Source organism: Trifolium pratense, linkage group LG7 (assembly GCF_020283565.1).
Source record: "Trifolium pratense cultivar HEN17-A07 linkage group LG7, ARS_RC_1.1, whole genome shotgun sequence".
Taxonomy (NCBI): Eukaryota; Viridiplantae; Streptophyta; class Magnoliopsida; order Fabales; family Fabaceae; genus Trifolium; species Trifolium pratense.
The window spans coordinates 42,394,446-42,418,773 of NC_060065.1; the positions used below are offsets into that span (position 1 = coordinate 42,394,446).

At 34.5% G+C, this 24,328-nt stretch overlaps 2 protein-coding genes across 3 annotated transcripts; both read right to left on the reverse strand.

The window, feature by feature from the left end:
• Positions 1 to 7,747: 7,747 nt before the first annotated feature.
• LOC123896443 (probable CCR4-associated factor 1 homolog 11) lies at positions 7,748 to 8,713 on the reverse strand. The gene has a single exon (XM_045946826.1). It carries the CDS (start codon positions 8,711 to 8,713, stop codon positions 7,748 to 7,750), a length of 966 nt encoding a protein of 321 aa, XP_045802782.1.
• Positions 8,714 to 18,218: 9,505 nt separating this feature from the next.
• Positions 18,219 to 23,548, reverse strand: LOC123895032 (delta-aminolevulinic acid dehydratase, chloroplastic-like). Of its 2 annotated transcripts, XM_045945218.1 has the most exons (13): positions 23,061 to 23,369; positions 22,849 to 22,960; positions 22,448 to 22,521; positions 21,715 to 21,783; positions 21,554 to 21,637; positions 21,383 to 21,452; positions 20,723 to 20,778; positions 20,410 to 20,531; positions 19,696 to 19,767; positions 19,515 to 19,596; positions 19,331 to 19,408; positions 18,512 to 18,675; positions 18,219 to 18,340 (listed from the first exon to the last, which is right to left on the reverse strand). In XM_045945218.1, the coding sequence occupies exons 1-13, from the start codon at positions 23,310 to 23,312 to the stop codon at positions 18,322 to 18,324; spliced, it is 1,254 nt and encodes a 417-aa protein (XP_045801174.1). In that variant the 5' UTR covers positions 23,313 to 23,369; the 3' UTR covers positions 18,219 to 18,321. The 2 variants fall into 2 exon arrangements, with proteins under 2 accessions (XP_045801174.1, XP_045801175.1); XM_045945219.1 differs by having other exon boundaries at positions 18,219 to 18,675; positions 23,061 to 23,548.
• Positions 23,549 to 24,328: the final 780 nt, after the last annotated feature.

The window sequence follows — 24,328 nt, forward strand, 5'->3', positions numbered from 1 at the left end:
GCGTGAGGCTTTAAAATCTCAGTTGACTGCACCCGGAAGTGTGTGGGTGAGACCTTCTAGGCAGCTCCCACCCCAGCGGTTTAAAACCGCTCATTTGTTGGATATTCCACGGATTTGGGCTGAATTTTGGATAAATAACGTGGAGCCAAGTGGGAACAATTCTGAGATTCCTATGGATGTAGGGCTAGCACTTCAAGCTATTTTGTTAGGTGAAGACATAGACTTGGGCACAATTCTGAGTGATGATTTGTCTGCAATTATCCAGAAAGATCCCGGGTCATATAGTCTAACACACCTCTGTTTGATCACTAAACTGTGTCTGGATCAAAATGTTGCTACTTTTGATGATGATCAAATGGAAGAGTCTAGAAAAGTCACTACGACTTTTGTGAGAGATGTGAGAAGAAAAACTTTCGGGAAGACATTCATTCCATTTGCTGATGTGGATGATGTGATGGATTACACGGTTGAGGGAGGAGGTGAAGAAAGGGAGGAGAATGTTGAAAATGTGATGCACCATGAAGTGCCACAGGCCCCGGAAATGGAGGGTTTTCCAGCTCCGCAATTTGATGTGAATGTTCTTGCTGACATGGTGTGGAAAATGGACATGAGCACCCAACAGGGCATTGATATGGCGGACCACTATGACACTTCATCCGCCTTATGGCAAGCATCCATGCGTTACCGGGAGCAAGTCCCGGCATATTTCTATCCGAGATATCCAACGATGCATGATTTTGATGAAGCTCACAATCAAAGAGTTAGGAGCATGGCGGCTACACATGAAATGAACCGTGCTACCTACATTCGCCAGAGGAGGGCAGCTGGCCTTCCAGATGAAGGAGGGTCCTCATCAATGCAATTTCCTGGAAATCTGCCTCGTTTTGATCATGATCATAACATGCCCGAGCAGGATTGAGGTTTTGTGCCATTCACCTTTACTGTCCTTCTCCTCTATAGATTCTTTTTGGCCTGTGTATTATGATTCCTTTGTTTAATTTGTTGCATGCTTGATGTTGGTCTATAATAAGTACTTGAGCTAGTCGTTTTGTTTTCTTTGAATGTCTTAGTCTTTTTGAAAACCTCACACTATTGAAATTTGTTTGGCTATCATTTTAGATTCAAAATTGTTGACCAAATGTGTGATATGAATTTGTGATGTTTTTGATTGTTTCGGATGCATCATAGTGATGATTTAGGCAAGGCTTAGGGACTCTCACAAATATTGACCATAGTCTAATTCAGCAAAAACTGTGAGATTTTGAGCCCAAACACTGATTTCTTTTGATGATTATGAGAATTCCACACTTAGCTATGTCTCTAGAATTTGCGCATGTTCTCTTTAATTGATTTATTGTTGTGATGTACACACGAGGCAAGTTGTTTGGTACCTTGAGCCTGTTCTAGCCACCCTTATCATTGCTTATCCGTTGTTTAACCCCTTTTGAGCTTAAAGAAAAATGTTTTGTTTGTATCTGACCCAAGTTATCAAAATAATATATAAAAAAAAAAAAAATGATTTTCTTGGAAAATTAGATACCTTTAGTGGTTTTTGCACAATGCATTTCACTAAGTTTGGGGTTGCTTTTGGAACTAGCAACAACTTAAGTTTGGGGTGGATATACTATACTAGAGAACTAAAAAAATTATGAAAGAAAAATTCCAAATTATGAAAGAAAAATTCAAAAGTTCACCAAGAAAAGAAGTATCGAAAAAAAAAAAAAACAAAAGAAAAATAATAATCATGGTGATCTTTTTGAAAACAAAAAGGAATTTTGTGAATTGTTCTCTAAGTATAAATTCTTACAAAGTAGGGTGGGGTGTTGTATCTATTCGACTCAGTGGTATCTAATTTCAAGTTTTTTTTTACTCACTTACCAGAAAAGCCACCATCCACCTTTTAACCAGGCCACGTTATAACCTTTAAAAGTCCTCTAATGTGTGTGCTCATGACATGGTGATTGATTTTTGAGAATGTCTGCAAATTTATAGTAGTCTAGTTATGATGTGTTGATTGAGTGATTATATTACCCTTAAACAGGAGAGTCGGTGAGGGTGTGAAGAAATTAAGTATGGTCAATCTTTGTTTGATGCTCTTTGTTTTGCCTAAATTTGAAACTGTGTGTACTTGAATCATGACGAAATTGATCATTGAAATATCATGCAAATTACGTCTAACTTGATTGGGTTTGAGTTTGTTTAGCCAGATGAATCGAGGTAGTGTTTTGTTTTCCTAGAGATTGAGATATTCCTTGAGGACAAGGAAAAGTTCAAGTTTGGGGTTGTGATGACGTTAGTCATTACATGGAAATAAAGACCATTTTCAAGTGATTTTAGAGGTTTTTGACCTAAATCATGAAGAATAAGACATTGATTTGAAGCTACATGCGAAGGAAGAGAGCAAATGAAAATTGTTGGATTTTATAGCATTTTTACGCCTGGGGCGGAATTCTTTACGCCTGGGGCGGAAATTTCACTGAAGAACCAAGATTGCTCACTGTTTTGCCGTTTCAGGCGGAAAAAGCTGTGCCTGAAACGTAATTCTTTACGCCTGAGGCGGAAATTCTGTGCCTCAGGCGGAAAACGTTACTTTTGATCATTTTTATAAAAAGGAAACATCAGATCTGGATCATTATCGAATTTTTGAGACTGAGAACAACATTTGGAGCTATTTTGGAGGATCAAGAGCGACCAAGCAAGGATTCAAGTGTGGAAACACATCAAGATTCTTCTTGTAATTATGCTTTCTTTCATTTTATTTGATGTAATTTCTGAATTTGCAATGTCTAGCTAAATTCTCATGATTGGTCCTTAGGTGATTCTAATTACTTTTGATCTTGAACTATGTGATTGTCATATGATATGATTAATGAATTACGAAGTTAGTTTCTATTGATTGTTCTTTGTGCTTAATGCTTTGTATGAATTCGCGACTTATATGATGATTGCAATGATTTGTTTTACTATGACGATAGGAATAACTCATCGATCTAGGAACAATTGATCAATTAATTTTCACTTAAGAAATTTTGGATTGTTAATTGAGATTAAAAGATTAAAGGTTGTAAACCTCAATTGATCATAGATTACCTAAGACATTAGGAATCGATGATCAAGGGAGAGGATTATGTTACCAAGACATTGGGCATAATCATTTTTGATTTAATCTAATCATGAAACTAATTTGAATAATTCGTTATCATACATGGCGTTACCAAGAGAAATAGTAATTAGATGACCCAAAAAGGACCAATCGCTTTTCTTACATCAATCTAAACACCAAAGAAATTCTAAAGTTTTAAAATTTAAACTTGAAACCAAACAAGAACCCCCTTTTTACAATTTATGTCAATTTACATGAGTATGTCTTCAATTTACAATTGATTTACAACAATCCCTGCGGAGAGAACGATTTTATTATACTACTTGACGGCTATTTAGTACACTTGCTAAATTTCTATCATTTCTCTCATATTTGCTTTACATGACATATTAATATTGATATGTTTTTGAATCTTCTCATTCATTATTTTTTATTGATGGAGTCCCTAAAGAATCCTAGGAAATAGAGATGAGAGAGAGAGGGGGGAGGTTGAGAGAATCTCTTCATTTGAAAAATAGTATAAAATTTACAATTATTTTTTATTGATGGAATCCCTAAAGAATCCTAAGAGATAGAGATGTGTGTGTGTGTGGAACAAGGAACGAGGGAGTACTTCCCACCCCACTATGCCTTTGTAACATTCTTAGACATATATCGTATTTTCATATTCAAGTAAATTAAATAAAAGCAATCTCATAAATAATTGAAAGAAAAATATATACAACATTCAAAATAAAATATAAAATGAAATAGACAACCATAAAAAATAAATAAATAAATATTATTAAAAAATTGAAATTATCCGATGGGAGAGATATAGAAATAGAGAGTGAGAGATAAACATAAAATTATTATGAATGAGCTCAGTGTAGAACGAGAAACGAAATAATAGTTTTCTTCTCGCTCTATCCTATAACATCGTTAAACCTATATCGTGCAAAATCTATCTTAATTTTATCGTAGAATTTTAAACCAAATTACTTAAATAATATAACAAAATAAACACATAAATAATATTAAAAAAGAAAATAATCACGTGCATGGCACGGGCTAACATACTAGTTATATACATAGCGAGATTCTCACAGAGCTCTCTCGTGCATTATCATAGAAATTGCTTATGTGTCATTTAATTAGAGAGATTGCTTACGTCGTATTCCATTGAATCTTCTTTAACTCATTATTAAGAAAATAATTCTCAAAAAAAGATTTAAATATAAAAAAAGATTAAAAAAAAAATCTTTGTATCTTGCTTATTTGTTGGATTGATTGTTGGATATATGCAAATTAATTTGTAACATAAAAAAACAAACTCAATTAATATCGGATATATATAAGCTTATACAAAGTTATGTTCTATTATATATTCAGAACTCATTCATTGTGCAGCCTCAGTGCAAACCACAGTTGTTAAATTCATTCCTTACCATTGTGCTTCAAAACACCGTTTCTCCCAATTTTCTATAATTTATGATTTTGTGCTTGTGTTTATTTGTTCTTTTTTTTCACGGAGTTCTCTCGTGCATTCTCATAGAAATTGTTTGTGTCATTTAATTAGAGAGATTGCTTATGTGACATTCAATTGAATCTTCTTTAATCCATTATTTAAAAAAAATATATATCTATCAATCGTTAGTTGGTTCGGTGGTAATTGACGCTGAACTTGGTAGGGAGGACCGCGGTTCGATCCTCTTCAACTACGATCGGGAGGGGCCTGTAACCACTTAATGTCATAACTGACCCCCGAACCAGATTCAATTTGTGGTGAAAGCAAAAAAAAAAAACTTCTCAAAAATATATTTTTTAAAAAATTTCTTCGTATCCAAAAAAAGATATTCGTATCTCGCTTATTTGTTGGATTGATTGTCGGATATATAAAAATTAATCTGTAAAAAAAAAAGACCACAAATAAGTTTGTTGGCTAAGGTGAATGTTTATAGAGCATGTTTTTTATTTTTATTTTGGTTTTTTACTCAATTATTTATTATTTTTTAATTTATTGTTGAAAGATTTTATTTGTTCAAAATCTAACCTCATTCATAATAATCTTCTCATTAATTATCGTATGTTTTAGTGTATTTTAATATATGATTTCTTTCAATCGTAAAACTTTTGCCCTGATATATATTTGGTTTAGAATCTCCTTTTGCTCTAATATATGGTTTATTTAGTGGATGACTAATTATGTGTTTAATAATAATTATGGAACCACTTGATGCCATAACTGGCCCCCAAACACACATATCTATATTACCAATTTTATCCAACTTTTATTTCTTTGCAACCTCTACGTAATACTAATCTTGACCTCCGTCTGAATGCTAAGATGCACCTGTGCAAGCACGAATTCAAGGGGAAAATTTGTGCATGGTTTTGTTTCGTTTTAAAGAAAAATTGTTCCTATTTTTATGGTTTTTTATTTTTGGCTTAATTGCATTTTGATCCCTTGCGTTTATTTTAGGTTTTAATTTTGTCTCTTACATTTAAAAAGTTTTGAATTTTTCCTTTTAGTCAAACTTTTGTTTATATCTTACACGTGAAGTCGTACTATGGTTGTGATACCACTTATTGGGGAGTTTAGGAAAAACAATAGGGACAATGCTCCAAGATCACAAGAAAACGAGACGTCACATCTCTATCCAAAACCTTAAAACATTAGGTTAATAGGTCATCTCTCTTATACATCCAACATTCTTTCTATTCATAATCGATGTGAGACTTAATCATTCACACTCGAAATTCAACATTTCCCAATATCAAAAATCCTCCTTATGGGAAATATGACATTATATCTACCACCCCGACAAAAATTGAGAGTGCTACATTGAGAGTGCTCCCTTCTAGTGAAGGAGAAACAAAAGAAAAGGGAGGTTCTACTTCTTTCTTTCTCTCTTACTATCAAAATATTTAGGGTCCGTTTGGTGCACAAGATAAGATACATGATATAATAATTGTATCATATTCTGTCTTAATCCAGTGTTTGGTGACACGGCAAGATATGATAAGTTAATTCTGATGGTTATCATATCATGTCTCTCTAGTTAAAATTATTATCCTGACTTTGAGCTGGGTTACCAGCAAGATAGGATAAGAAAATAATTTACTGATTTATTCTATAAATTATATTTTAAAATAAAAAATGGAAATTAATAAAATATAAATAATAAAATAATTTGATAGTAAATTAATACTAAAATAATTAATTTATGAGTCAGGATCCGTTGACACCAACTAGTTTGACACCAAATGTTACACCTCTCAATAACGTTTTAACCGATATAAATTTTATAAAATCCACCGTTGGATTGAAAGTTTACATCATATAGATCATTTGTGTAAAATTTCAAATAAATCCAAAATCATTTGATATGTTATTGAGATACATCAAAATTAACGGTTTTTGTATTTTTTTAAATGCCGTTAATTTTTATGTGTCTCAATAGCATATCAAATGATTTTAGATTTGTCTGAAATTTTACACAAATGATCTATATGATGTAAACTTTCAATCCAACGGTGGATTTTATAAAATTTATATCGGTTAAAACGTTATTGAGAGGTGTAACATTTGGTGTCAAACTAGTTGGTGTCAACGGATCCTGACTCTTAATTTATATATATATATATATATATATATATATATATATATATATATATATATATATATATATATATATATATATATATATATATATATATTTGATAGTAAAATAATTTTTAAAATTATATAAAGTTATTTGAATGCTTATTTATATTTTTTATTTATGAAATTCAAAGTATTGCAAAATAATTTTTAAAAAACAACAATTGTTTTCATAGTAATTTTGTCATTTATCATATTATTATTATGAGCAAGTATGTATTAAAAATATGATATAATAGTTATCATGTTTGGTATCCTATATGCACCAAACACATGATAGAATAATCGAGGATAACTATTATCCTACTGATATCATATCCTATCTTTATCCCGTTTTATATCATATCATGTTATTATCATATCGTGCGCATCAAACGGACCCTTAGGAGATTTGTAAACAGGTTGGTGTGTGCCGTATTTTTAGTGAAATGAATGAGCATATTTGGAATTATTTATGTTTTCATATAATATATTAAGAAAATAAGTGTTTTTTTTACATCAAGAAAATAAGTGTATATATATTAATATTCATGTTATAAAATCAAAAGTGTTGATATAACTGACTGAAATCACATATTTCCTTTGAATTTCAGAACAGATTAAACACATTTTTAAAGCATCATATCGATATATAACTAATGAAACTTTTTTTCTTGATTCAGTAAACCAATAAATTAAGGCATGAAATATTATCAAGTTGGATGCAGTTAACAAAATTCCAATCGTTAAGATTAAAGCTGATAAATATGAACAAAATAAGATTAAAGCTGATAAATTTGAAAAGTAGAATATTGAGAAATCAAAGTATAAGATAGTGTTGCCTGAGTAATAGTTTTTGATATAGCAATTTATATTCAAACACAACAAAAGCATATGCTTAACAAGTGTCCTAGGATACTAACTAAGAGTTGGAAATATCGGAACCGGATTTCCTGCAGTAATTTTTTCACGCAGTTTTACACTGTGTTTAAATCAGGACCGTCCGATCTAATCTGAATGGTTCAGATTGATTTGGACTGATTTTGTATAGATGCAATATGAACCGACCGATCTGAAATGGATGGATGAGATCTAAAACAGCATGTAACTTTGTGATTTACAACTGCAGGGCATCTTGATCCGGAAATATCAACCTCAAGGCAACTTGCAACTTCTAATCCAAATATCACTCCGGCATACTTTTGCACTTCATTGTTGGGGAAATATGTCTTCACCATCTTCTGAAAAGTCTGCCATGTCAACAAACTATCGGATCCAGCTTGATGAGCCTTTCCAACGACTCGATTAACATGGAGTGTATTGGCGATCCCCTCGAGACCACCAACTAATGCATTGGTGTATTGCATAATATATTTCATATCATACACATTACTTCCGAATAATTCTCTCACATTGCTCAGAAACTTTTCCAAACTAGTAGGCAGATGACTTCGTCTTAATATCTTCACTAAGTAGCCAAAATCATAAGTGCTATGAAAAGTCACCCAAGTTATCGATGAGTTGAATACAAGCCCGGACCTCAACATCAATTCAGAAAAACAGAATGAATCAACACCGTGAGAGACATTACGCTTGAAGTCAAATCCTTGACGATGAAGCATATCTATAGACTTTCTGTCATGAAGGTCACGCTCAACATCAAAGTCGCGGAAATTGAATTGCCAAATATAGCGATTGTTGGTTCCAAGATCAGGGAGGTTCCCGCTAGCATCAGATAAAGTGAGACCAAGTTGAACAAGTTTAAGAGCATCGACATTGGCCTTCATGCAATCGTAGTTGTCGGAGGGTTTAAGATGAAGGTAATCGACTTTTGGTGAATAAATAAAACCTGGAAACTCAGTGTCCATTGAGATGAAATTATACTTGCCATTGCCAATAAGTTGACGGATGAGATTGAATTCATCCTCTAAATTGTTTGCCCAAACTTCACGTATGATGATTGATTTTGAACTACGATCTTCCTTCATTCTGTGGGTTTGTGATTTCGAATGAAACAAGAGATGAAATGATCGTTGTTGTGTGTGATGAGAATAGATAGAGTAGTAGTTTTATAGCATAGAGATACTATTTTTATTGTTACTTGGAGAAGTGAGTAACATTTATTTGAGTGAGCGTGATTATTGCTTGGACTAGATTATGATGCCAGCTAATTGGCTAAAAGATTTGTCTTTTTTATTCACGTAACAAATAAAACAAAATTTTGATTTCATTTTTCACTTCGGTAACAAACAACTCTTTTTTTTCAAACTTTTTTTTTTTCATTGGTTTGAACTTTATGCAATTTTTTAAATCTTTTTTTTTATATTAACAGATAATTTAAGCAATTTTAAAAACTACATTTTAAAGATTTTTTTTTTACCGTAACTACATTTTAAAGATAAGATATAATAAACACAAAAAATATATCAAATTTTAGTTTGTTGAGATTTTTTTTTATATTAACAGATAATTTAAGCAATTTTAAAAACTACATTTTAAAGTTTTTTTTTTTACCGTAACTACATTTTAAAGATAAGATATAATAAACACAAAAAAAGATATCATATTTTAGTTTGTTGAGATATTTATGCTGCATAAAAATAATGAATAATTTTCTTTTATTTTTTACAATGGAGCTGAGGATCGAATTCACGACATCTAGCAATAGTAGCACCTTAAAAAAATATATTTATGCAAAATTGAATAAATATTATTTAAAATTTGAAGGAAAAAAAAAACGAAAGAACCTTTAAAAATTTGAAAATTTGTGATATATTTATACCATGATATCTTGTTTTCTATTTGGTTAACTTTTACAATCTTTATTTTCTGGTGTTGCTTTTATTTTCATGTTTGTTTTTGGGTACGGTTTAATCCCCCTATTTGCAAATATTTTTTACCCTTGTTTTAATATAGATGGGCACGTGGTAGAGGATTGAGAGCTACGAGATGTGTCACTTAGTTGAGTTATACTAGTTTATTACATTATTCTCTTAATTTAGTAGAAAATATTAATAAGCTATGTTTTTTTTTTTTGAAATATAATAAGCTATGTTATTATTACTCATTTTTAGACGTTAATAAGATCCTTTCATCTAGCCGCACCTTAGGATGACATAGACTTTCTTCTGACTCACACCTTTCTTCACTCACACCTTTCTTCTTCGATTAGGTTCTAATCTTCCTCTCTCTTATTGGCTTTGTAATTCAAACTTTGCATGCTATTTCAAATGCGGTAACATCTGTCAACACAGATGTTCTACCAGATGTTGTAGCATCTGTCCAATTCCTCTGTTTTGACAATTAGCAGTTAGTTAGTTGTTAGTTGTTGAGTGCAGTTGCACGTGTGTTAGTTAGTTGTTATGTACAGTTGTAATTCAGTTATTTTGATTTGTCTTAAATAGTTATGCAGTTGCTTGCATTTGAAGCAACAAACTCTTGTATATAAACTATTAGGCCCTTTGTGGATGAATAAGAATTTTTACTCTTTACCTTTAATCAATTTTTCTGCTTATTCAATAATTCATTTTCTCTCAATTTCATTCTTCATTCAGTTCATTCTTTATTCAGAAGGGTTAAGTGAATAATGATAGAAATTTAGCAAGTGTAATAAACAGCTGTCAAGTAGTATAAAAATTGTTCTTTCCACAGGGATTGTTGTAATTCAAACACGAATTGAATTCATACTTAAACATATAATTTTAAATAAAATAAAGGGGGGGTTTGTTTGGTTCAAGTTTGACCATAAACTGACAAAATAACTTAGGTTTTAAATCAAATGAAGAAAAGCGATTGATCCTATCGGTTCATCTAATTACTGCTTCTCTTGGTAATTTCATGTATGATTACGAATTTACTCAATTTAGTTTCACGATTAGATTAAATCAAAAATGATTATGTCCAATGTCTTGGTAACATAATCTTCTCCTTTGATCATCGATCCCTAATGTCTTAGGTAATCTATGATCAATTGAGGTTTACAACCTTTAATCTTTTAATCTCAATTAACGATCCGAAATGTCTTAAGTGAAAGTTAATTGATCAATCGTTCCTAGATCGATCATTCATTCATATCGTCATAGTAAAACAAATAATTGAGAACATTACACAATTGATCAAGTTATACAAAGCATTAAGAACAAGGAATGATTGAAGAAACTAACTTCGTAATTCATTAATCATAACATATGATAATCACATAGTTCAAGAGAAATAATAATAAGAATCCCCTAAGGATCAATCATGGTAATTTAGTTACACATAGTGATAAAAGACATTACAATCAAAGAAATGAAAGAAAGCATGATTACAAGATGATCTTGATGTGTTTCCACACTTGAATCCTTGTATCCAAGCTCCTATATCTTCAAAAATTCTTCAAAATGATGTTTTTTTGGTCAAATTTCGATCCCAACACTCAGATCTGCCTTTTCCTTTTATAACCGGGGTCAATAAATGAGAATTTCACCTCAGGCACCAACAATTTCGCCCCAGGCTGCAGGATTTTCGCCCCAGGCGGCAAAACAGTAGCAGAGGAGCCTTTCTGCTGAAATTTTTGCCTGAGGCACAGAAACTTTCGCCCCATGCGTGAAAACATAATGTGAGGCACATGATTTTTCGCCATATTAGCTGATTTTTCTTCATTCTTCAGCTACTTTCTTCCTTTGCAAATATCTTCAAACTAGTGCATTATTCTTCCATGAAATGGGTTACAATTTTTCTAAAAACACTTGAAATTGATCTTATTTTCATGTAATGACGCATGTCATCACAACCCCAAACTTATTTCATTCCTTGTCCTCAAGGAATATCTCAATCTCTAAGAAAACAAAACACTACCTCAATTCATTTGGCTACATAAACTCAAACCCAATCAAGTTAGACGCAATTTGCATAGTATTTCAACGATCAATTTCGTCATGACTCAAATACACACAGTTTCAAATTTAGGCAAAACAAAGAGCATCAAACAAAGATTGACCACACTTAATCTCTTCACGCCCTCACCGACTCTCCTGTTTAAGGGTAATATTCACTCAATCAACGCATCATAACTAGACTACTATAAATTTGCAGACATTCTCAAAAATCAACACACATTAGAGGACTTTATAGGTTATAACGTGGCCTGGTTAAAAGGTGGATGGTGGTATTTTGGTAAGTGAGTAAAAAAAACTTGAAATTAGATACCACTAGATTGAATAGATATAACACCCCACCCTACTTTTCAAGAATTGATACTAGAGAACAATTTTTTTTTTTCACAACATTTTTTCTTTGGATTAGACTATCCAATTAAACATAATTTCTTTTTTTTTTCAAGAAGATCACCATGATTTTTTTTTTCTTCTTTTTCTTTTTTTTTTTCGAACTTCTTTTCTCGGTGAACTTTTGAATTTTTCTTTCATAATTTTCTATATATTTTTTTTTAGTTCTCTAGTATACCCACCCCAAACTTAAGTTGTTGCTAATTCCAAAAGTAACCCCAAACTTAGTGACATGCATTGTGCAAAAACCACTAAAGGTATCTAATTCTCCAAGAAAATCATTTTTTTTTATTTTGATAACAAAACTTGGGTCAGATAACAAACAAAACATTTTTCTTTAAGCTCAAAGGGGTTAAACAAAAGATAAGCAATGATAAAGGTGGCTAGAACAGGCTCAAGGTACCAAACAACTTGCCTCGTGTGTGCATCACAGCAATAGATCAATTAAAGAGAACATGCGCAAATTCTAGACACATAGCTAAGTGTGGAATTTTCATAATCATCAAAAGAAATTAGTGTTTGGGCTCAAAATCTCACGGTTATATCGGATTAAAATATGGTCAATATTTGTGAGAGTCCCTAAGCTTTGCCTAAATTATCACTATGATGCATCAGAAACAATCAAAAACATCACACATTTATATCATGCATTTGGTCAACAATTTTGAATCTAACATGGTAGCCAAACAAATTTCAAATAGTGTGAGGTTTTCAAAAAGACTAAAACATTCAATGAAAACAACAAATAAAACAAGTATTTATTCATGACCAATAACAAGCAATTACAACGTAAAAAAAAAAAAAAAAAAAACTAAATAAGCAGGTCAACAAATTAACATAGAGGGGAGGATAAATAAGAGAAAAGAGGGATACAAAACCTCAATCCCGGTCTGGCCGAACATGATCATCATCAAATCTGGGCATACCTTCGGGGAATGGCACATAAGAGGGTCCTTCATCAGGAAGGCCAGCTGCCCTCCTTTGACGGATATAAGTTGCACGGTTTACTTCGTGCGTGGCATTCATCCTATCTATCCGTCGAATGTATGCCTCATCAAAGTCTTGCATAGTCTGGTACCGCGGAAAGAAATATGCAGGCCTTATCGAGCGATACGCCATAGTTTGTTGCCACAGTGCTGAGGAAGTATCATAGTTATCCTCCATATTGATGCCTGCTTGATTGCATAAGTCCATTCTGCATAGCATCTCCGAGAAGACATTCTCATCATATTGCGGTGCCGGGAATCCTTCCATATCGGGAGCATGTGGCAAATCTTCATTCACCACATTATGAACCGGTTCTTCGCCCGGTATCCCAGCATCCTCTTGTCCTTCCTCCATCATATCATTTATATCGACAAACGGAACAAACACCCGCCCCATGGTCTTCCGTCTCACTTCAGCTACAAAGGCTAGACTCTTTCTACTCGGTCCTTCCATCTGATCTTCTGGTTGTTCTGGCACTCTTCGAGCTTCACATAGAGCTGTGATTAAATTACAATGTGCCAGACTATAGGAACCTAGGTCTTTCTGTAGTAGTTCATCCAAGTCTTTACTCAGAAAATAACCCAAGTTAATTCCTTCACCTAGGAGAATAGCTTATATTGCTAAGGCTATATCAACAGTGATCTCAGAGTTGTTTCCGCAAGGTTCCACATTATTTATCCAGAATTTCGCCCAGATACGCGGAAGGTCTAATAATCTTGCTGTCTTGAAACGGACCGGTAAACTATTCTTTGCTAACTTTACCCATTCACTTCCTGGTAAAGAAAGCTGAGATTTTAAAGCCTCCCTTTTTGCCAAAGACATTGTAGTCCGACATGCTCTTCTTTCCTTCACCACACACACTTCAGGTACTTCAAAACCGAATATGCTATTGATTGCTTCCGGAGAATAATCTACATCAACTCCACCAACCTTTACCACTAATGGTAAATTACGGTTTTGAAGTGTTTTTACTCTCCAGCCATTACACAAAAATTACAACGCCACAGTTCTATTTCCAGTATTAAGAGAAGAATTAAACTTATACCAATTTCTGCGGTCGAATTCTTCCTTGATGATTGGAAATGCTAGCACCTCCTCAGTAAGGTACCTCTCCGGCTTAAATGTCTTTCCTCCTAATTGTTGATACCTTCTATAGGCCACGTTATGGATGAACCTATTCCTTGGAATCTCAGTGACGGCAACCGGTGGCGGAGGTGGTGGTGAGTCCTCTCTAGGTGGCGATGGTGTAGGAGAATGTGGCGGTGACGGTGTGGCGGCCCGTGTTGTTCTTTGCCTCTTCGACCCCTTTCCTCTCGAGCTTGATTCTCCAACTTCCTTTCCTTTCTTCTTTGAAAAAGGGTTTTTCATGGTGATGAGGGTGAATTTCGTGTAAGGTTAAGGGTGGTTTAGTGTTGTTTTATGGAGAAGAAGGTGGAAAGTGGTGGTTTTTGGGTGAAATTCGTATGGGTATGGTGGTGAAAATTGGGTTTTGGGTTTTGGGAAAAAGGTGAAGATTTGGTTGTTGTTGATGATGGGTTTTGGAAAATAATGAATGATGGAAAGAATTTTCGTTGGTTTGGTGTTATGGGTGGGGAAGGTTGTTGTTTCAATGGAGTTTTTGAGGGATTTGGAAGGTTTGAGTTCAAGAGAGGTTTGAGATTTGAGAGTGAGATTTGTGAAGAAAAGGGGTGAATTTGATGTGGTTGTTGTTTAAATGAAGGATTGGTATTGGGTTTGAAGGTTTTGTTGGTTGTTAATGGAGGAATTGGTGAGGAAGGAGATGAAGTTTTTGTGAGAAAGGATAAGGTTTGTTGAAGGAGATGATGTTTGAGAGAAAGGAAAAAGGGTTTCACGTTTTTTTAACACAATTTCGCCGAAAACGAAATTTTTCACGCCCCAAACGTGAAAACAGCAACTTGGACCCCCTTAACCTTACACGAAATTCACCCTCATCACCATGAAAAACCCTTTTTCAAAGAAGAAAGGAAAGGAAGTTGGAGAATCAAGCTCGAGAGGAAAGGGGTCGAAGAGGCAAAGAACAACACAGGCCGCCACACCGTCACCGCCACATCCTCCTACACCATCGCCACCTAGAGAGGACTCACCACCACCTCCGCCACCGGTTGTCGTCACTGAGATTCCAAGGAATAGGTTCATCCATAACGTGGCCTATAGAAGGTATCAACAATTAGGAGGAAATGCATTTAAGCCGGAGAGGTACCTTACTGAGGAGGTGCTAGCATTTCCAATCATCAAGGAAGAATTCGACCGCAGAAATTGGTATAAGTTTAATTCTTCTCTTAATACTGAAAATAGAACTGTGGCGTTGGAATTTTTGTGTAATGGCTGGAGAGTAAAAACACTTCAAAACCGTAATTTACCATTAGTGGTAAAGGTTGGTGGAGTTGATGTAGATTATTCTCCAGAAGCAATCAATAGCATATTCGATTTTGAAGTACCTGAAGTGTGTGTGGTGAAGGAAAGAAGAGCATGTCGGACTACAATGTCTTTGGCAAAAAGGGAGGCTTTAAAATCTCAGCTTTCTTTACCAGGAAGTGAATGGGTAAAGTTAGCAAAGAATAGTTTACCGGTCCGTTTCAAGACAGCAAGATTATTAGACCTTCCGCGTATCTGGGCGAAATTCTGGATAAATAATGTGGAACCTTGCGGAAACAACTCTGAGATCACTGTTGATATAGCCTTAGCAATATAAGCTATTCTCCTAGGTGAAGGAATTAACTTGGGTTATTTTCTGAGTAAAGACTTGGATGAACTACTACAGAAAGACCTAGGTTCCTATAGTCTGGCACATTATAATTTAATCACAGCTCTATGTGAAGCTCGAAGAGTGCCAGAACAACCAGAAGATCAGATGGAAGGACCGAGTAGAAAGAGTCTAGCCTTTGTAGCTGAAGTGAGACGAAAGACCATGGGGCGGGTGTTTGTTCCGTTTGTCGATATAAATGATATGATGGAGGAAGGACAAGAGGATGCTGGGATACCGGGCGAAGAACCGGTTCATAATGTGGTGAATGAAGATTTGCCACATGCTCCCGATATGGAAGGATTCCCGGCACCGCAATATGATGAGAATGTCCTCTTGGAGATGCTATGTAGAATGGACTTATGCAATCAAGCAGGCATCGATATGGAGGATAACTATGATACTTCCTTAGCACTGTGGCAACAAACCATGGCGTATCGCGCGATAAGGCCTGCATATTTCTTTTCGCGGTACCAGACTATGCAAGACTTTGATGAGGCATACATTCGACGGATAGATAGGATGAATGCCACGCACGAAGTAAATCGTGCAACTTATATCCGTCAAAGGAGGGCAGTTGGCCTTCCTGATGAAGGACCCTCTTATGTGCCATTCCTCGGAGGTATGCCCAGATTTGATGATGATCATGTTCGGCCAGACCGGGATTGAGGTTTTGTATCCCTCTTTTCTCTTATTTCTAGAGCAAAGTGGTATCTAGAGCAAGCACGATCCAAGGGATTTTTATTCAATCATTTCACCAAGAGAATCAAAGGTTGTAGTGATTCACCATGGCTGGGAAGAGCAATTTCCATCCAAATTTGCCCATTCTTGATGGAAAGAATTGGGATACATGGGTCAAACAGATGAAGGTGATATTCATTGTTCAAGAAGTGGATGAACAAGTGAATACGATTCTTGATCCATTACTAGCCAATCCAACAAATCAACAGAGAACAACATTCAAAGAGGCACAGAAGAAAGATAACAAGGCTCTATTTCTCATTCATCAATGTGTTGATACCAAGGTGTTTGAGAAGATTGCATATTCCACAACATCCAAGGAAGCTTGGGACATTTTGCAGAAGAGTTATGGTGGTGATGCAAAGGTCAAGAAAGTGAAATTGCAAACCTTGAAAATACAATATGAACTGTTGCAGATGAAGAATGATGAGGCAATTGCATATTACTTCACAAGATTGGCAACTCTCACAAATCAGATGAAGAATTGTGGAAGTAATCTTGCTGAACAAGAAACTGTAGAAAAGCTTAGAACTTTAACTCCAAAATTTGATCACATTATGGTGACAATTAAGGACACAAAGAACTTAAGTGAAGTCAAGATTGAAGACTTGCAGAGTACACTTGAGGCTCATGAGTTGAAGCATGGTGATCTAATCCATTGAAAGAAATAATACATGGACGTTAATATCACTGCCAGCTAAGAAGAAGCCAATAGCAGTAAAATGGGTGCATAAAGTGAAGCACTTACCTGATGGCTCAATTGCAAAGGCAAGACATGTGGCCAGAGGACTCTCACAAAAGTCTGGCATTGATTCCAAGGAAATGTTCAATCGATCAGGTGTAGCGACAAGTGTTGAAACAAGGTGTGGATCATCTATCCACAGTGTGCCAGAGTGTCAATTGGTAAGCTTAGCACCAGTTGCAAGATTGAAAACAATAAGACCTGTGGTGGCAATAGCAGACCAAGTTAACAAAGGCAAATTGAGTTTGGAATATTGTCCCACTGACAATCAACAAACTGATATACTAACTAAAGTTGTGAAGAGAGATAAGTTTCTCAAGCTAAGAAGGAAAATGGGAGTTGTCAGCTTTGACAGTTTGATTTAAGGAGGAGTATTGGTTCAGGAAGAGTTTGAATTAAGGAGGAGTATTGGTTTTGTAATTCAAACTCTGCATATTATGCCAGATGCGGTAACATCTGTCAATACAGATGTTGTAGCATCCGTCCAATTCCTCTGTTTTGACAGTTAGCGGTTAGTTAGTTGTTAGTTGTCAAGTGCAGTTGCGGTTGTAATTCAGTTAGTTTGATTTGTATTGGGTAGTTATGTAGTTGCTTGCATTTGAAGCAACAAACTCTTGTATATAAACTACTAGGCCCTTTGTGGATGAATAAGATTTTTTACTCTTTTCCTTTAATCAATTTTTCTGCTTATTCAATAATTCATTTTCTCTCGGTTTCATTCTTCATTCAGTTCATTCTTTGTTCAGAAGGGTTGAGTGATCAACCCCAACATCTCTCCGTTAGTGTCACCTGTGATGGGTGCTGAAGATTTCTCTTTTTACTCTCAAGTGGTTCCTTCAGCTTTCTTCTACATAGGGATAATGAATGAAACACTTAGGCTCTATTCACACGGCACACTCTCTGCATTTCATGATTGATGAAGATGCTCTACCAATCGGAGCTGCTGTTCATGCCACTGTTGCAGAGAGGTACCTCATCGAACATGGTTAATATTGGAAACAATGTCCATTCCATTTTGTACAAAACTGGTACACTAGTTTATCCGTCCGCCTCATGTTCTCTGTTTATTCGTTGGATTCATCTGATAGCTTTTGTTCATACAGTACTAATTATTCTGCAGATGAATAAATTACACCGTTTATAAGATAATGGGTTGAAAAAAACTACAATAACACATTGGGGAAAATCATCTCAGCATTTTATTTGAACCCTGCATACTGGCAAATGCTTTGAGCTCATCGGCCTTCTAGGATGAAAACTGCCCTATATATTTAAAGAATCTCACCTCTTCTCTCCAAACAAACATCTAGCAGCTTGTAGAGCAAAATATGTAAGGATGATGTCAGCACCTGCTCGCCGGAGGCACAATAATGACTCCATCATAACCTTTTCTTCATCAATCATTTTCAGAGCACCGCCAGCTTTTATCATTGAGTATTCACCAGAAACCTGTTCCATGAATTCAAAATTATTATATGAATAAAGGGGAGTTAAATTAATAAAGCAAAACAACACGTTTTCAAACTATGCAGAAATGATTATGTCAAGGTTTTTTCTGAAATTGACAGCTTTAAACTTAAGGGTAGGGTAGAGAGCATCATGTATCCATAATATCTACAATGAAAAACATTTGTATGTTTTATACTTGTTCCCATTCTTTACCAGCTGATTTTAAAAAGAAAGTTGACCAATCTTTCTAGAACACACAGATTGCTAAAACTTATTACAATAAAAGTGTTTCAAATAAATCACTAAATTAGAATATCAAACAAGCTTCTTCAAGTTGAGCAGCTTTATACTAAATATTGTTAATTTGTTATGGCAGTTAAAAATGTTATAAACAGCATATGCTGTGTATATTCCCAAACTAGAAGAATCACACTACACAAACAAAATCCCAATCTATAACTTTTGGAAAGAATTGGATTAAAATTTGATGACATGTAATAGCAGAACAACATAAGAACAATAAACTGTTAAAGCAACCATAAAAATACAAGGGTCACTTTTGCTATTATCAACAGACTTCTGTTATGGGTATGTTAATTGAATATATGATCAACTTTTCAGCGGAACTATTTTGCCTAGTGGGCCAGAGAAGAACCTGGTATGCTGCAATTGGCAGAGGAGAATTATCCCTAAGCAGCCTTATGATATCCAAATAAGGAAGACCGGGCTTCACCTGCACATCCAAATTTTCTAAAAGTCAGTATAAAAATTGAGCATAAGATGAGTTCCATTCCTAGCTATGATCATACACATAAAGAGACAATTAAAACTAAACCAACCAAGAGAATGTCAGCTCCTTCAGATTCATCTTCCCTCATCTCAGTCATAGCCTCTCTGTAATTTGCTGGATTCATCTGATAGCTTTTGTTCAGCCAGACCAAATTTATGGTAAAGTAAGAATCAATATTGTAAAATAGATTAGATATATGATACTAAGTTCAATTTCAAGATAACACATACGTCTTCTTGTCTCCGAACCGGGGGTTTGAGTCCAATGCTTCTCTAAATGGGCCGTAAAATGAACTTGCATACCTGTTGGAAACAGATAAATAGCATAATTTAGGACCGAGCTATATAATTGGCAAGAAAAAATGCATGAAACTAATAGCAACATCCACCGATCCATCTGGTTAGTCATAAATTCATAATTTCTATTTTAGTAGAACTGGTTCTCCGATGAATAAACTAATAGAGAGTAGCAGTGAGCAAAAATAGTGAGGGCCTCATGGCAGCAACAAGATGCATGATGCGTAACTAAAGGAATTTGAATGCAACAAGTATTGGCAAAAGGAAGATAAAATTGTTTATAACTTGCATAAGAAACCAGCTTGTGCATTATAATGAAATTGCTTCAGTTATAAAATCATCAATATGCTACTTATTTTTAATATCTTCGCTTATACCCAATGCTACAACCTAAAAATAATAAAGATAGCCATCCATAGTAATTCTAGATCCTTCATAAACACAATCTTGCAAGTTTATACCCAATCAATGAAAAACAGATTCCCCGTTAGCAATTATCGATTTCAATTTTCAAATAATTTTGTTTTTGTTACAGAAGTTATTTCTAAAGGTCGGGTAACTAATATAATCTTCAGTAAATTCCAATGCATGTTGGCATAAACAGAAAGCAAAGATAACGAAAAAGAAACGGCCAAGTGATAAAATTACTTTGCTGTATATGACATTATAGAAACGTGCTGAAAGCCTTCAGCATCGAGAGCTAATCGCATTGCTCCTACCCGGCCATCCATCATATCGCTGGGGCTGACAACATCTGCTCCAGCTCGGGCCTTTTATAAAATAAAATAAAAAGACAATAAATTATGTTAGTGTGTTAGTATGGATTTAGAAGTGTGTCAAGAAAAACTAGGAGGTTTGGAACATAGAAGCATATGATGATTTCACCATTTAACAATGCTCAACCATTAACCTTCCTAGGTTTTTTGAGAAGCTGTACACATGAAACATGTAGTTATGTTACCTGGGCTACAGCTTGTTTACAAAGTTGATGAACAGTCTCATCATTCATAATAACTCCTGCAAGATATTAAGGATATACATTATAATCAATACTTAAGTGACTGCAATCAAGACAGGCCATTTGCCACCTCCTTCAAGAAAAATTCAAATAACGCAGAATAGCTCCTCAGACTTTACACAGAAATTCATAAAGGAAGGAGATAAAGGTCACAACTTAATTTCTGGCAATTTCTTTTTTAATATTTTTTCCTGGAATAAGATTAAAACTCAGACTTTACACAGAAATTCATAAAGGAAGGAGATAAAGGTCACAACTTAATTTCTGGCAATTTCTTTTTTAATATTTTTTCCTGGAATAAGATTAAAACTACACACACTAACAACATATTCAGCAAGTATTAAACTAAAGCCAGAAGTCTGCGTTGGCATGACTTACAAATTCCATCATCCAAATGTAAAATGTTTAGATACTTTTGAAGTTTCAGGTTGTGTCTAAAACGTGTTCCAAGCGGAACATCCCTTTAGCCTTAGTGTCTTTTCTTCACATTCAAAGAGGCATTTCTTATGAATTATTAAGCCAGTGAATTATATGTTTGTAACAAAATAGGTTTGAATAAAAGATTTTCAACTCAAAATACAAAAGACAAATTTGTTAGCATACCATCTTCTCTGACTATGCCATCATGTCCATCTGACGAATAAGGATCTAATGCAACATCTGTATAAATAATCTGAAGAGAAATTGAACAAGAAAGGATAATAGATTAATTTTCTGACAAGCACAAAATAAAAAAGATGACATTTTCAAATCATAAGAACTATGTTCACTTACAAGATCTGGGTACTTATCCTTGAGTAACCGTATAGTCCGAGGAACTAAACCATTCTTATTGTATGCTTCATCACCGGTGGGAGACTAAAGGGGGATAGCCGTTATACTAAATTGCATTTATTCTACTAAAAACTTATGGTATGTAGGACAGAGAGTAGAACCTTCAAAGCATCTGGAATTTTGGGGAAGAGCACAACACTGTTAACACCAACATCCCGTGCTTTTGCAACCTAAATTACGAAATGCTCACTAAAATTAAACTAAAATTCAATAAGGAATAACAAGAACAATGCCACCATCACCGAGCAGTTCACAAGATAAAAAAGAAAAGGCTTCATGTCAATGTGAATCAGTGCACTTATAATAATGAGAAGATTCAGCAAGGGAAGTTAAAAAACCCAACAAGACTGCGAATTTTCCCCATCATGGCATGATTAGAAAAAGTCAAATGCTTAGGAAGAATCAAATCTGTCTAAACTCCTAGACCAAATCAGAAAAGAACCGAACTTCTAAAACGTGGCTTAAATAATACTTTAAACAGTGAAGCTAATCCATAAAGTAGATATGAATAATTTATCATGTATATCATACAATTAGCCTGAAAGCAAAAATAAATAAATTGTGAACATTGAAATAAAATTATGCAAAAGAAAAAAGTCTTCATAATCTCCCATTAAACATGTTTGTTTAACAGCAATAGACACCCTTTACCCTGATTCAATACCACTTTTGAATGGTTTGAGTTGTTATTAATCCTGCTACATTTTCAAAATCCCACTTCACATCAACAATTTTCTTAGCTAGAATTTAAGATTCAAAACATAAAAACGACATGTGAGATAACAAAGGGCATGCATTGGAGTATGAGACACAGAGAGAGTAGCAGATAAAAACCTCTTCCACAAGTCCATGTCTCCAACCAAGCCTGTAGCATCCAGGCATAGCCCCAATTGGGGTGTCCTCCTCACCTGCAAGAAGGATTCAAATGTCTTATAGCATAATCACTTATGTATACGCTATTCTACAACAAAAGATAAAATAAAGTTAAATTGTTTTCGTATAAACTATAAGTTGTTTTCATAAGCTATTTTAACAGGCTTATGAAAATAAGCCAAAAACACTAACATGTCATAAGCTGTTTTCATAAGTTCACCAAAACAGTCTCACAAGTGTTTACGCCGGTAGTACATAAAAGCTCAAATAAATCAATCCAAACAAGTCATAATCACAAACAGACTACTACACAGCCTAAAAGCTCATCATTTTAAAAGCTTCACAAGCAATAAAAAACAAACCTTCATGTATAAAAAGTGGATACACAAAATTGGCAGGTGATAAACTTGTTTCCTGAAACGCCGATCGAAGTACGACGGACCTTCGATTCCGACGAGGACGCCTTTGAATTGGCTGACACAAAAACAAAAAATCAAAACTCAATTAATTAATTACTTAACAATGCACTGACAATGAACAACACAAGATAAATAAATTTTGCAGTAATACTCACAAGAGAAGGAATCACCGGTGTTCCCGCAGGTGGAGCAGGTATAGGCGGTACAGGAGGCGCCTCCGGCACATTACCAGCAACAACGGCGGCCTCGAAATCCGAGTCGCTTGCTCTAACAGTGAAAAGATATGGAGGTCGTCGACGCTTCGAAGAAGAGAAGCTCAAATAGTTCGGTAATGGCGGTTTGAAATCAATGTAGGTTTGACAATTCAATGTTAAGGATAGGTTTGGAATTGTTGAAGAAGATGCCATGATGGTGAATTGATTTTTTTGGTGGTGGAAGAATTAGGGCTGAGCAAATAAATACAACCCGACCGAATAGGTAACATATAGTCATATTTCAATGGTATCTCTAGTTCTGTCTTATCCAATCACAGCTTCTTAGCCTACACATAGTCACATGCCTACAAAAAATTTCTGAAAAAAATAGCTACATGTACTTGAGTCCACAAAAGCACTCAAAATGACACTATTTTCAAGAACAAGACATGTCCAACTTCACACACGTCTAATTTAAACATCACACATATCATAATAATAATTAATTATTTATTTTCACATACCAAATAAATACTCCTCTTCAAAAGAAGCTAAAAAACATCTCATAGCTTCTTCAAAAGTTCAAGATCTCTCTCTACTACTCTTATGGTGAAAACTCTTTCATGCCTCCACCATCAAAATTTGTGTCTCTCACGAAAGAACCATCATCACTGGTTGACATCTCTATTCTTTAAAACTATGAAACCCAAAGGTCTTCTTCTCTAGTTTGTTTCAAGTTTTTATAAATTATGCCTTCGAATCTTTTATTTCTTGGAATAAAATTTTTGTATGACTTTCTTACTTTCTATTCTCATGTTAAAGGGTGAGAATCTTACATTCTCATAGGAATAAGAAGTAACCACACGTAACTTCCAACTCCCCCATTATTTTCAACTCTTTTTTTTTAATTTAATATTTTTAAATTTTAATTGAATTTATTTTAAAAATGTTCCAAAGAAATTTATTTGTTTACCAAACACATTGATTGGAATAATATTCCTAGTAATAATGTTCCTGGGAATAATATTACTAGGATTATAATTTTAATCTCCGAAACAAACACACCCTGAGTTTTTGGGATAATCGGTTATTTGACATGGTATCAGAGTCTCTATGACTAAGTAGTCTAGAGTTCGATTCTCGCTCCCTCACTTTATAATTAAAAAGTGAAATTTAAGCATATGGTAGGTGGGCCGATGCATTATCCACGCTTCAAGCCCAATTGGGCT

Bases quoted from the DNA above. Each gene is read 5' to 3' on its own strand.
- LOC123895032 (XM_045945218.1), bottom strand. From the start codon at position 23,312: ATGGCATCTTCTTCAACAATTCCAAACCTATCCTTAACATTGAATTGT. The intron at 20,532-20,722 runs GTAACATAACTA...ATTTTATAAAAG, and splicing joins GTAAACAAGCTGTAGCCCAG to GCCCGAGCTGGAGCAGATGT. The intron at 19,409-19,514 runs GTTGGTTTAGTT...TTGGATGTGCAG, and splicing joins AAGGAGCTGACATTCTCTTG to GTGAAGCCCGGTCTTCCTTA.
- LOC123896443 (XM_045946826.1), bottom strand. From the start codon at position 8,713: ATGAAGGAAGATCGTAGTTCAAAATCAATCATCATACGTGAAGTTTGG.